The sequence below is a fragment of the Myotis yumanensis genome, unplaced genomic scaffold, assembly GCF_028538775.1.
Source record: "Myotis yumanensis isolate MYYU_CA2020_CCGP unplaced genomic scaffold, mMyoYum1.0.hap1 SCAF_10, whole genome shotgun sequence".
NCBI classification, from domain to species: Eukaryota; Metazoa; Chordata; class Mammalia; order Chiroptera; family Vespertilionidae; genus Myotis; species Myotis yumanensis.
This window is the reverse complement of record NW_027223761.1, coordinates 36402325-36416709: the sequence shown is the minus strand read 5'-3', so window position 1 is coordinate 36416709 and position 14385 is coordinate 36402325. Positions and strand designations below refer to the sequence as shown.

Below are 14385 nucleotides of genomic sequence, written 5' to 3'. Positions count from 1 at the left end.
AGTGCTTGAGCCTCGACCTATGAACCAGGAGGTCACCACTGGATCACCGGAGGGGACACATGCCAGGAATGCGGGCTTGGTCCCCAGCGTGGGGCGGGCAGGAGGCAGCCAATCAATGATTCTCTCATCATTGATGTTTCTCTCTCCCTCTCTCCCTTCCTCTCTGAAATCAATAAAAACATATTTTTTAAAAAAAGAATGAGAGAGAAGGCAGGCGGCTGTGGGACCCTGGCCTTCTAGTGGAGGTATGTGCATAATTTGGAGTGCGGGGAGGTGGCGCCAACTATGGAAACTGTGTACTCAAACATTCAAGGAAGGCGTGGCCAGCAGGTTCAAATCCGGGGGAGCTGCAGAGCATTCACTGGCTTTGGTAACTAGGAGGTCATTGCGGACTTGGGGGGCGGTGTATAAGCCAGAAGGTAGAGTGTGTGTGTGTGTGTGTGTGTGTGTGCGCGCGCGCGCGCGCGCGCTCAGCTCCAGGGAGCAAGTCACCTGTTTGACAGCCGTGACCCCAGAGTCTCACCTTGAGAAAAGTCTGGGCCGGGGAGGAGGTTGGGGCGAATCCACACACCGCGGAGAGCGACCTCGGGCCCGTGGGTGGCAGCGGCGGCGAGGTCGGGGGAGCCTGGCCGCTTCCGGCCGAGGACAGAGCGGCCGCCGCGCCCGGCGTCTCAGGTTCCCGCAGGCAGCGCGGCGGGCGCTCAGGTGGCTGCGGGCCTGGCGGCGGCGGGCGGGGCGGACCTGAGTGGCGGCGCCCGGCTCGCGGCCCTGTGCGGTCGGCTGCTCGCCTCTCCTCGCCCCCGCGCCCAGGTAGGGCACCGACTCGGGGGGCTCGCGGGCTTCTTCCTCCTCCCTCGGGCGGGCCGGTCCCGTAGTGCTGCGCCCGGGAACGCTGGGCTCCCGCCCTGCCGCAGGCTGCACTGGTGGGGGTGGGGGTAGGAGGTGGTGGGGTGCGGCCTGGCCCGGATCCCGCCGGGCTGGCAGCGGTGCCGGGCAGCCCCCGCCGCGGTGCCCACGGTGCGCTCTGCCCAGCGTTGCCACCTGCGCTCCAGACCCGCGGGCCGTCCCCTTCGGGCCCAGGCATGGCCCTGGGCCCTGAACCCGGTGAGTGCGCGCTGCTGCGCTGCTGACCTTGGGTGGGGACCTGGGCTCTGGGCTGCCCCGCTCACCGCCCAGCTCCTCCCCTGCCGGGGTCCTCGCCTAGGCTCCCGGTCCTGTCTCTGCGGTGGCCTGGGCTCCTGAGGCCTCAGGTGAGCCAGCCGCATCTCAGCTCCCCGGCGGCCTAAACTGGGTTCTCAAGGTTTAGAAAAATTAAATTTGCCGCCATTTAAGCGCCGGGGATAAGTTTCTAGGTGCCTGCGGACTGGCCCGATGCTCACTGCTGAGGTGGACTTCCACCTGGAGCCAGGGGGAAGGCGGGATGACATGGTGATGTGGTCGGTTCAGGCCTTCACCCTTACCTCTGGCTCTCTCCCTGTAAGGGATGTGTATTGTGTTCTGGCTGTCTGCCTTCTGCCCTTGAACTTCCCGGCAACTGCTCTGCGGGGGTTGGGGGAGGAGGGCTGCTAATGGCTTGTCTGGGCTGGCAACAGGCTCTGGGTGAGTTTTGGGGGGCCCTGGAGTAGGAGAGGCTTGTCAACCAGAGCGTCATTTCCCCAGAGCCTTAGATCCTTGTATGTGCTTGAGCTTAGTGATAACAAATAGCAAAGGGGCTAAGGTGAACGCTGGAAGCAGTGGGAGGAATTTTAGCATGGTCCTACCCAGTGATGGCGAACCTTTTGAGCTTGGCATGTCAGCATTTTTTTTTTTTTTTAAATATTTTAATAATTCTTATTTCTTAAAGTATTACAAAGAGTATTACATATGTCTCCTATTTTCCCCCCCTTGACATTCCCCCGGCCCCTACCCCCCGCCCCGTGTCTTGTGTCCATTGGTTAATCTTATATGCATGCATATAAGTCCTTCAGTTGGTCTCTTAATCCCCCCCCCCCCCCCAACCCTCCCCAGGCTTCCCACTGTAGTTTAACATTCTGTTCAATGTTGCTCTGCTTCTGTATCTACCCCTGTTCATCAGTCCATACTGGTCCCCTTTATTTGTCCCAACCTCACTGGAGTAGTCTCAACCTCACCAGGGCCGTCTGAGCCTCACCAGGGCCGTTTCAACCTCACCGGGGCCGTCCCTACCACACCGGGGCCGTTTCGACCTGACCAGGGTCGTCCCTACCTCACGGGGGCCGTTTCAACCTGACCGGGGTTGTCCCTACCACACCGGGGCCGTTTCGACCTGACCAGGGTCGTCCCTACCTCACGGGGGCCGTTTCAACCTCACCGGGGTCGTCCCTACCACACCTGGGCCGTTTCGACCTGACCAGGGTCGTCCCTACCTCACGGGGGCCGTTTCAACCTGACCGGGGTCGTCCCTACCACACCGGGGCCGTTTCGACCTGACCAGGGTCGTCCCTACCTCACGGGGGCCGTTTCAACATGACCGGGGTTGTCCCTACCACACCTGGGCCGTTTCGACCTGACCAGGGTCGTCCCTACCTCATGGGGGCCGTTTCAACCTTACCGGGGTTGTCCCTACCACACCGGGGCTGTTTCAACCTGACCGGGGTTGTCCCTACCACACCGGGGCTGTTTCGACCTGACTGGGGTCGTCCCTACCTCACGGCGGCCGTTTCAACCTCACCGGGGTCGTCCCTACCACACCGGGGCCGTTTCGACCTCACCGGGGTCGTCCTTACCTCACGGGGGCCGTTCAACCTCACCGGGGTTGTCCCTACCACACCGGGGCTGTTTCAACCTGGGCATGTCAGCATTTTGAAAAACCCTAACTTAACTCTGGTGCCATGTCACATATAGAAATTTTTTTTTATTATTTTTATTTTTATTTTTATTTTTATTGCTTAAAGTATTACAAAGGGTATTACATATGTCCCCTTTTTCCCCCACCTTTGACAATCCCCTGGCCTCCCCTACCCCCCAGTGTCTTATGTCCATTGGTTATGCTTATATGCATGCATACAAGTCCTTCAGTTGATCTCTTACCCCCGCCCCCCCTCTTCTGCCTCCCTACCCTCCCCGGTCTTCCCGCTGCAGTTTGACAGTCTGTTTGAGGCAGCTCTGCCTCTGTATCTATTTTTGTTCATAAGTTTATAATGGTCTTTATTATCCATGAATGAGTGAGATCATGTGGTATTTTTCCTTCATTGACTGGCTTATTTCACTTAGCATAATGCTCTCCAGTTCCATCCATGCCGTTGCAAATGGTAAGAGTTCCTTCTTTTTTACAGCAGCATAGTATTCCATTGTGTAGATGTACCACAGTTTTCTAATCCATTCATCTACTGATGGGCACTTAGGCTGTTTCCAGATCTTAGCTATGGTGAATTGTGCTGCTATGAACATCGGGGTGCATATATCCTTTCTGATTGGTGTTTCTGGTTTCTTGGGATATATTCCTAGAAGTGGGATCACAGGGTCAAATGGGAGTTCCATTTTTAGTTTTTTGAGGAAGCTCCATACTGTCTTCCATAATGGCTGCACCAGTCTGCATTCCCACCAGCAGTGCACGAGTGTTCCTTTTTCTCCACATCCTCTCCAGCACTTGTTGTTTGTTCATTTGTTGATGATAGCCATTCTGACAGGTGTGAGATGGTACCTCATTGTTGTTTTGATTTGCATCTCTCAGATGATTAGTGACTTTGAGCATGTTTTCATATGTCTCTTGGCTTTCTGAATGTCCTCTTTTGAAAGGTGTCTATTTAGATCCTTTGCCCATTTTCTGATTGGATTGTTTATCTTCCTTTTGTTAAGTTGTATGAGTTCCCTATAAATTTTGGAGATTAGGCCCATATCAGATATGACATTGGCAAATATGTTTTCCCACGCAGTGGGCTTTCTTGTTGTTTTGTTGATGGTTTCTTTTGCTGTGCAGAAGCTTTTTATTTTGATGTAGTCCCATTTGTTCATTTTCTCTTTAGTTTCAAGTGCCCTAGGAGCTGTATCAGTGAAGAAATTGCTTCGGCATATGTCTGAGATTTTGTTGCCTTTGGATTCTTCTAGAATTTTTATGGTTTCTCGTCGTACATTTAAGTCCTTTATCCATTTTGAGTTTATTTTTGTGTATGGTGTAAGTTGGTGGTCTAGTTCATTTTCTTGCATGTATCTGTCCAATTTTCCCAACACCATTTATTGAAGAGACTATCTTGACTCCATTGTATGTTCTTGCCTCCTTTGTCAAATATTAATTGAGCATATTGGTTCGGGCCGATTTCTGGGCTCTCTATTCTATTCCATTGATCTATATGTCTGTTCTTGTGCCAGTACCAGGCAGTTTTGAGAACAGTGGCTTTGTAATACAGCTTGATATCTGGTATTGAGATCCCACCTACTTTGTTCTTTCTCAAGATCGCTGCAGCTATTCGGGGTCTTGTTTTATTCCAGATGAATTTTTGGAGAGCTCGTTCTAGATCTGTGAAATATGCCGTTGGTATTTTAATGGGAAGTGCATTGAATTTATAGATTGCTTTGGGTAGTATGGACATTTTAATGATGTTGATTCTACCAATCCATGAACACGGTATGTTCTTCCATCTGTTTATGTCTTCCTCTATCTCTTTTTTCAACGTCCTGTAGTTTTCTGAGTAGAGGTCTTTTACCTCTTTAGTTAAGTTTATTCCTAGGTAGCTTAATTTTTTTGGTGTGATGGTAAATGGGATTGTTTTTTTAGTCTCTCTTTCTGAAAGTTCACTATTGGTGTATAGAAATGCCATAGATTTCTTGGGGTTAATTTTGTATCCTGCTACATTGCCAAATTCATGTAGTAAGTCTAGTAGTTTTTTGATGGAGTCTTTAGGGAGAAATTTTTTGATATTTGCAACCATAGTAAAACAAAGGCTTATATTTTTGATATTTATTTTATATATTTAAATGCCATTTAACAAAGAAAAATCAACCAAAAAAAATGAGTTCGCGTGTCACCTCTGACACGCGTGTCATAGGTTCGCCATCACTGTCCTACGCCCTTCTTGGCTCTCCCCCCTGGATGTGGTAACCAGCGAGTGTCCATCTTCAGGGAAAAGCTGGCTGCAGCTGGAACCCTCATGGGAGAAATTCCTCCATGGCTGTGAAGCATTAATGCCGGGTCCTGAAGCCATGGAGCCAGGCCGACAGAGACCCATCAGCTCTCACCTCCTGAGGGCTGACAGCAGTTTTGAGGTCGGTAGCCTGGCCTGGCTGCAACTCTGAGGGTGATGGTAGGAGGCTGCCTTGTCTAAAAATCATGGGGCCTGCATAGGTGGGTTTCTGGAAGATTCTTGGGCCTCTCAGCCCACCTCAGTCCTTCTGAGATCCTGGATGAGGAGGGAGTGGCTCTCAGCTAGGTCAAGAAATGGTATGAGATGAGGCCTATTTCCTTTGTCCCTTGCACTAGGCGAATTAATCTTCAGATGGCCTCAGATCAATCCCAGATAATGGGAAGATAAAACAGTAGCCTCAGAGAAAAGCAGGAAGATACCCTTTCCTCCCTAAAGCTGCTCACTGGCCTTCCTGATTCTTCCCCCCAAATATTAATCTCTTCGTTCTTCTGTGTGCTGGCTCCCTACCTAGGACAGGAGACCATGGCTTTGGGCTTTGATATACGAGGGTCTAGGGCAGGGGTAGGCAAACTTTTTGACTCGAGGGCCACAATGGGTTCTTAAACTGGACCGGAGGGCCAGAACAAAAGCATGGATGGAGTGTTTGTGTGAACTAATATAAATTCAAAGTAAACATCATTACATAAAAGGGTACGGTCTTTTTTTCTTTTTAGTTTTATTCATTTCACATGGGCCGGATCCAGCCCGCGGGCCGTAGTTTGCCCACGGCTGGTCTAGGGCATAAGAGGATGGGCTCAGGGCTGGAGTGCTGGCCATGCAAACTCAGCAAGAAGTATCATTCATAGAGAAGGCTATTTCTCCTGATCAGATTTCACATTTAAACATGGTTTCTTTTTCCTTGTACCTAAGTAGGGAGAGCTTGAGAGAGAGAGAGAGCCAGGTACACAATAATATTCCATAAATATTGTTGAATAAAAGGACACACTGTCCAGATGAAAATTCATGTTCATGTTCTCAGTTTGACTCTCCCGTATCTGATGTCCTGGTGACAATGATGTTGATAGATAACACTTGTAAAGCACATGCTAACTAATTTGATTGTCATGGCGACTTATGAGGTCAGTACTATTATTAGTCCCATTTTATAGGGAATAAAACTGAGCCAGAGAAGTTTAGAAGTTACTTGCCCAAGGTCATGGAACAGGATTCAAACCTAGTTAGTCTGGCTAGAGTCCATATTTTTAACCATACATTGTAATGACTCTGAGCATGCTATAAGTCAGGGGTCCTCAAACTTTTTAAACAGGGGGCCAGTTCACTGTCCCTCAGACTGTTGGAGGGCTGGACTATAGTTTAAAAAAAACAACTATGAACAAATTCCTATGCACACAGCGGTGGCAAAAAACACCTGGTGGGCCGGATAAATGTTTTCGGCGGGCTGCATGTGGCCCGTGGGCCGTAGTTTGAGGACCCCTGCTATAAGTAGATTAATTATGAACTCATCCACTTATTTATTGTTTTATGTCTTCACTCACCATATTTACTGATGCCTACTATATTTCAGGCATAGGAACACAGTAGTGAATGAGATGGGCAAGGTCTATCATGGAGCCTATAGTTAACAGATGAAACCCCTTTGGCCAACTCCCATCTGAGTCATGTACAGTAAATGCAACCGAAAATGAACCCTGATAGCAAGCCCACAGCATCCTTTTGGGGAGGGGACATAATTGGATTCTAGCCTTTCCTGTTCCTGGGTGTTTGAAGGGGCACTTAAGTGATAAAAGAGAATGTATTCTGGTCTCCTGGGCAAGACATATAGGTTCTGGGCCTGGTTATCATAGATTGTCTTGCTGTTTCTTCAGAAGGGAAATAGGGCTTTGAGCTTGGGACCTGTGCTTCTCAGTATAGGGGACTTCTAGGCCATGAGGAGCACGGACATGTTAGGCAGGCGCAAGGTGGAACTGTGGGGTCCTGAGTGGAGCTTGCTCTCCTGAGACAGAGCCAGTTTCCTCTTAAATCACCTCTATTCTGGAGGATCTTGAATCCCTTTGGCTGTGGGATCCTTGCCCATTGTTCCATCCTGTGTAATGTTAGCGGGGGTGCTGCCTGTCTCTGACTGGACCCGATGGAATGGGTCTCACACCCATAGCTGGGCCCAGGAAGACAGCTTTCTCTTGGTTGGGAAATGAAAGCTCATAGTGGAAGGCATTTTCCAAAGCCCAGGCCACGGGATATTAATAGGTACTTTTTCCTGTGATGGCAGGGGTGGGGTGGGTCAAATAAGCCTGTTGGGTTAAACAAAGGTAAGCAGCTTTCTTTACTGCAGGACTTCTCAGATGTTTAGAATCCGCTAGTATGAATTGTGCACGACTCCCCAAAAGGGACGATAGTATGCAGTGTTTTCCAAGCCTCCAACCTTTTCTGTTCGATAGACTACAGTTTGGAGTATGCGTGTTGAGGCTAAGGCTAACCATAGTTTGGTTCAGGGTACAGAATGAAATTCCCTGAATGTATTGGGTCCAGGTAGTTTCTCAGATGCATGAGCTGGGATGCTCCCCTTGCAGCCCCACCCCCCCTCCCCAGCAAGCTTTCCCCTCCCCCAAACACACCAGCAGAAGGTATCATTTGCCTCTTCTCCCTCTGGCAGAACAGGACTAAGGGATTGGATTCGTTTTCTCTATGAGTTCAGGATGTTTAATTATTTAATGAATAAATATTACCCTCCCTCTAGGTCAGTGTTTCTCAACCTTCCTAATGCCGCGACCCTTTAATACAGTTCCTCATATTATGGTGACCCCCAACCATAAAATTATTTTCGTTGCTACTTCATAACTGTAATTTTGCTACTGTTATGAATCATAATGTAAATATCTGATATGCAGGATGTATTTTCATTGTTACAGATTGAACATAATTAAAGCATAGTGATTAATCACAAAAACAATATGTAATTATATATGTGTTTTCCGATGGTCTTAGGCGACCCCTGTGAAAGGGTCGTTCCATCCCCAAAGGGGCCGCGACCCACAAGTTGAGAACCACTGCTCTAGGTTGATTGCAGCCTGCTGGCTGCACTGTTTATGAAACAGCTGTGAGGACAGGTGGATCATAATCCCTGAGTAGCTAAGGCTCAGCAGTGGCCCAAGGATCGTGTGTCAACCATGTAATCCTGCTCTGTCCGCACAGGAGCTATTATGTGGGCTCAGGGAGGCACAACCTCACGAATGGACATGAGAAGGTGACTCAGGCCCAAATGAGGGCCAGAGCCAGCCTCCCGGTAAACAACTGACCCTTCCTTTCTGGGCTCTTCTCCCCAGGATGTCAACAGCACCACAGAAATAGCCATTTTGCTCACGGTTATTTCCCTGACCCACACCACTTATCTAAGCCACCGGGAGGCCGTGTGTCTGTTCAGAGCCTTCCCACCCAGGACTGTCTTTCTACAGGGCAGATGGAGAGTGGAGCTTTGCGTCCTGATTCTGCTGTAATCCACCCTGGTGGCCTTTAGAGGACTGCTCTGTGGGTCACTGGAGGCAGCCCCACCTTCCCAGTGGGAGCGGCAGCTGCTGGTAGCCGGGAGGCTGAGTTCAGCCAGGCCTCTGGAGGCTTCTCAGAGCTGGAGGCCCACGTAGGAGCCATGAGTGGCAGTAAGGAGAGGGGGGGGAGGTTGGGCTCAGGTGGGTGGGGTGGGACATACTTCCTGTGTGTGTGTGTGTGTGTGTGTGTGTACGTGCGCACAGTCACACTCTGGTAGAGCTTGTCAGGCTGCCCAGTCACCTGTGATACGCAGGTTCCTTGGGGCAAGAAAGGAAGGGCTGGAATTAGATCTGCCAGCTTTTCATCTCAGCTTGCTCCTGCTTGTTTCCCCTCTGTCTGAGTCTGTCCTTTCCAGAGGAGGAGGTTCAGGGAGGAGCTCGCCTTGGCAACTGGGCTCAGAGCTCCCCTGCCAGTCCTGGGGTGCCCTCAGTAGGTTGTTTTGACGGGGCCCTCCTAGGGGAGGCAGCAAAGGTGATGGTGTTGCAGGGCACTGCTCAGCTGTCAGGAGGAGTCTGGATGTTAGAGGGAGGCTGTGCTTCCCTTCTGTGGTGCGTCAGGAAGGCTGGTCCATGGCTTGAGTTTCTTGCTCTGGAGAGGGCTGTGAACAGGGCCAGGGCCAGGGCACTGCAGCCAGGGTATAGCAGCCGTGGATGATGGGCATGACCTGAGCCCATTAGGACTCTTGGAAATTTTCCACTTCCATTTCATATTCACGGGAGAATTTCCAGCTCTCGCTCAAGGCTGCTCACAGATATGCAAAGCAGAGCCCTCCCACCCCAGCAGCTGCAGATAGGAGCCAGCAGCTGCTGCGCTGACACTGACTCAGCTCAGCCTCCTGCCCAGCCCAGCCTGCAGCCCCGGCCTGAGTGCGTTGCCTGTGTGGCATCCTCAGGAGCAGCCATGGAGACTCCAGTGCCAGGATCAGGTCTGTGTCGTGGGTTCTGACGGTGGGAGTCTGGCGAGAGCAGGAAACAGCTTCATTTGTTTACCTACGGGGCGCGGTGCCTCCTTTCTGAAGGGACTGTGGTGCCATGAACAGTTCCTGTTTGTTGAAATTGGTGGCATTTTACAGCTTTCTAACCCCAGCCACTTCTACAGACTCATGGCGGGGTGTCGTATGTAAGGGTGAGATAAGCTGTATCACGAGCCAGTGCCGGTGAATCCAGCGAAGCCTCCCACGCCTGCTGGCTGTGGCTGACAGAAAGTTGAAAGCCAGCTTTGAACAAGCAGCTGGAGCTGAAGCTCTGCTTGGCACCTGCAGAGCGGGCTTTCCTCCCCATGTGGCCTGTGTCTGTAGGCCTGAGAACACAGACGAGCCACGGGGGGGGGGAAGGGGGGGGAGGGCGGGGGTGACAGGTGGGGACTGTCTGCCAAGGATGCCCAGAAGACAGCAAGGATATAGGAGGCGCCTGAGGCCCACTGCAGGAGATTAATATGGGTTGGGGGGGGGCAGGGTGTCTGTGGGGACATGGTACTCTGTGATCCTTGAGTCTTTGATGTGCCTTGTGAATCTAGGTGGAGAGGCTGTGGAGTGTAGCATCTCCCTAATACTTGACTATAGGACCTGTTCTACCAGCAATAGGTATGGGCATCTTAAGGGACCCGGTTTGAAAAAGGCTGATTTAAGCTAAAGAAAGAAGGGGATCTTTTGTAGAAAGATGCATCCTGAAAAATACGCTTTGTTGGCTTGAGCAAGCTAAAGATGCTTCATGGAAAAGCATGGCAGGATCGGACATCAGAGCCCTCAGGCACAAAGGACCCCCCAGATGCCCATTCCCAAGGGGGCCTGGGGTGTGTGGCTGGTGTGTGTTTGTGGGGTTAGGCGTAGGGGATGGGAAGGTGGTGGTGGGCAGCCAGGGTATAGCAGCCGTGGCTTCTGTCCAGGGTGAGAGCTCATGCAGAGATGGGTCTCAGTGGTGCGATTCCTTTTGGGCTGGCCTCCCTGGGGTGTGTTCGGTGGGGGAGGACCCTAGCTGTCAAAACCTGCAATGTTACAGTTTGTTTTTCTATTTTTCTCTCTTTTTTATAAACTCTTCAGTCTCCATTTCCTTTGTCTCCTTTGTGTTTGTTAAAATGACGGTATAACAACAGCATTAATGATCAGAATCAGACATTGCCTCTCCCACAGGCAGGCCTGCCATCTGGCCATCTGAGTGCATGTCTCTCTTACAGCCCTTGTCCACCAGGGGCTGGCTACATGTTCAGATCTTTGCAACCAAGCCTGGGTGTCGTTTTATGTATTTATTTTCTTCCCTACTTACTGTCATTTTGTAAGACATTTTTATGTCTTACAAAAATTGCTTAACAATTTTTTTCAAGTGAGTCTGCTCTAATGCAGACATTTTAAAGCTGCGCACGCAGACCTCATGTGTATTTTCCTTCCTTCAGATTCTTTCCTTGTAAGTCGTTTCTAGGGGGTGTTAAGTGGTGTGGGTGTTTCTTGGCTTTGGCTGCTCCTTGCCTGGGGCCTATAGGATGTCTCCCTCTGAGATGTGAGGTTTTGAAACGTCCGCCCCTGACCTGTGGCGTTAGACCGGGGAGGTGAAGGTCCAGATTCGTTCTGACCTAACAGCTCCTTCTGGACCTGGTTCCCTGTCTCTCTTCATTTCTCTCCCCTGTCACCTTCTCCCAGCCTCTGCTCTGATGGTGTCCAGCTTCCCCTTCTCTCTGCTGTAGGACATGGTGATCTCTAGACAGCTATGTTCTTCCTCTTTGCAGGCCAGGCCTTTGCTGTTGCCCTGATCTCTGCCACCACAGACTAGCAGTGGTGTGTTGGGGTTCCTCTGTCCTAACCAGCTCCCTCCCACTCAACCCCCTAACGGTGAGAGGGGCCCAGGAAAGGCAGGGTCCTGGTGTGGAGGGAAGGAGGAAATTGGTTTCGCAGTTAGGGGGCCCACAGATGTTCTTTACTGCCCGTTACTAGCGTGCTTGTCTCCTTCCTGTCTGTGTCATGAATGAGACCCACGTGCTGCAGAGAAGACCTGGCAGCAAGCCTCCAGGGCAGTGGAAACCTCTCTGGTACCTAGAATTAAGGCACTCAGAGCTGAGGAGGGCTTGGGGACCGCTTAGTCTAGTCCCTTTTTCTCACAGCTGAGAAAATGGACAGATGCGGAGAATGTCTGTCCCAAGGTTGCTCACTGAGTCCCTCCTCCCCCGCATTTGCTTCCTCTCCCTGCCAGACACCAGCTGGGCACCGTCTCACCTTCATCCTCATCTGTTGGGCTGACAAAGCCACTTCTCTCTTTAAACCTTCCCTAAAGAAACCACGGAGATAGGTGGACAGGAAGCTCTCCTTCCAGAGCCACTCCCGGTGAGGTGGCTGTTGAAAGGATGCAGTATTCACCCATTCCCTAAGTGTGATGCTGCGTGTCCACCTGACACCCAGATGGACAAAGAGAAGCGGCACAGCGTCGCAGATTAAGAGTACAAATGGAACCAGGTGCTGGGTTCAAATCCCTGTGCAGAGGCTCAGAGTGGAACAGGACAGGGGAGCCACGGCTGAGAACGGCATGCGTCTCTGCTCACTGGCCAATGAGCTCCCTGTGCCTTCATGGTGTCATCTGTAAAATGGCAATAATAGGATTAACAGACGTAATAAATATAAAGGCAGAATGCACTTAAGTGCTATCTAAGTGTTAGAAAAAAACAAACAGAAAGGCAGAGAAACAGAAAAGAAAGGCACTAACCCTGTGATGTAGGCCAGCCACTGCTGGTAAGAAACCGGTGTGCGGGGAGTGGATAGGGCACGCCTCTTACAGGAATTGACTTTTCAGCTGGGCTGCGAAAGATAGAGTATTCCCATCTCCAAACCTTTACAATAGTCCCCCCCCTTATCCACAGTTTTACCTCCTGTGATTTTACTTACTCATGGTGATCTGTGGTATGGAAATATTAAATAGAAAATTCCAGAAATAAACAATTCATATATTTTAAATGGCATGCTACTCTGAGCAGCGTGATGAAATCTCGTGTGGGCCTGCTCTGTCTTTCCCGTGATGTGAGTCATCCCTTTGTCCGGCGTCCCCACGCTGTAGATGCTTCCCACCGTTAGTCACTTAGCTGTCTCCGTCATCAGATCGACTGTGTCACAGTGCTTGTGTTCAAGGAACCCTTATTTTACTTAATAATGGCCCCAAAGCTATTCACATAATTTTTATTCACATAACTTTCATTACAGTATATTGCTATAATTTTTCTATTTCTATTTTCAATATTAGTTATTGTTGTTAATCTCCCATTGTGCCTAATTCATAAATTAAACTTAATCATAGGTACACATGTATAAAAAAGTCATAGTATATTGCCCAGCTGTGTGGCTCAGTGGTTGAGCATCAACCTAGGAACCAGGAAGTAATAGTTCTATTCCCAGGCAGGGCATATGCCCGGGTTTTGGGCTCGATCCCAGTAGGGGGCATACAGGAGACAGCCTATCAATGATTCTCTCTCATCATTGATGTTTCTATCTCCCTCTCCCTTCCTCTCTGAAATCAATAAAAATATATATTTTTTAAAAATCATAGTATATATAGGGTTCAGTATTATCTGGGGTTTCAGGCTTCCACTGGGGGTCTTGCAACATATTCCCCATAGATATGGGGGGTGGGGGACTCCTGTATTGTATTTGTTGTGTCTTATTAGAAGTTCCAGAGGACTGGGAAGACTGTGGAACCGTGATTGAAAATTCTTTCTTTTCAGCGAACGGCCTTGTTTCATGTGAAGAGGAATGCAGCCTGGGATTCCCCAGGGCTCACCTGTCTTCCTGTGGGACCTTAAGATAATCATCAAACCCTTTGGGCTTTGGGCTTCCCCTCTGTGCAGTGGGAATGAGGTTTGGTCACTGTTGCACCTGGAATGGCCTCCTCAGTCTGCGGGAGGAGGGTGCTGACCTCTCCCTTCTCCCCCACAGAAACAGAGCCGGGAAAGGCAGGGCTGCGGGCGTGCTTCGGATCCTGAGTTCAGGCCAATGGGAGCCTACTTAGCGACAGTCCGTTCTTTGACTTCCGGACACTTGCTGTCTCATGGAATGCAACTGGCCCTGCACTCTGCACATCCAGCTACTTGTTGAGCTAGTTCTAGACATTGGCATGCTGGGTTTTGTCAGGGGAAATCCTGAGTAGACAGCTGACCCCAAGGACTGGGGGCCTGGTCCTTATTTCAGTACCTTCTCCTCCCTGCACAGTGACTCTGGCCACCCAGTAATTCGTGAAGGTTAATGCTTGTTCTTTCTCTGTTAGCCGAGATGCCGCGCCAGTTCCCCAAGCTGAACATCTCTGAGGTGGACGAGCAAGTCCGGCTCCTGGCCGAGAAGGTGTTCGCTAAAGTGCTCCGAGAAGAGGACAGCAAAGATGCCCTGTCCCTCTTCACCGTCCCCGAGGACTGCCCAATCGGCCAGAAGGAGGCCAAGGAGAGGGAGCTGCAGAAGGAGCTGGCGGAGCAGGAGTCGGTGGAGACAGTGAAAAGGTTTGTCCCCACGGCTCAGCTGTCGTGTGCACAGTTGTGCAGACCCAGGCCGCCTGTGGACGTTCGTCCCGAGTTGAGGTGGCTCATGGGAACTGGCCTGGCCCTGGGAGCTGAGCTTACTTCTTAGCCAAAACCACTTGACCATCACTGAGTTCATGCAGGACATTACGGTGTGTCTGTTTAGTTGAAAAGATAAAAAAACCGCTCTCTCTTTGCTGTTGTTTTAATAATGAACCAAGTACATAAATACACACTATTTCCAAATGAAATTGCTATTTTCTTTTTG

The 14385-nt window shown here is 50.4% G+C and overlaps 1 protein-coding gene across 5 annotated transcripts in view; it reads left to right on the top strand.

Moving 5' to 3' along the window:
- The first annotated feature begins 399 nt into the window (after nt 1–399).
- The window catches only part of AMPD3 (adenosine monophosphate deaminase 3), a 51047-nt gene continuing 37061 nt past the window's right edge, over nt 400–14385 (top strand). Inside the window, exons 1-2 of one of the 5 annotated variants that reach the window (XM_070425309.1) lie at nt 400–419; nt 13874–14099. In XM_070425309.1, coding sequence (XP_070281410.1) covers nt 13879–14099 — 221 coding nt within the window. In that variant the 5' untranslated portion in view covers nt 400–419; nt 13874–13878. Of the gene's footprint in view, nt 420–540; nt 811–1083; nt 1105–8743; nt 8750–9455; nt 9565–13873; nt 14100–14385 lie in introns of those variants that run through there. The other 4 variants (XM_070425311.1, XM_070425308.1, XM_070425310.1 and 1 more) reach the window with 4 other exon arrangements.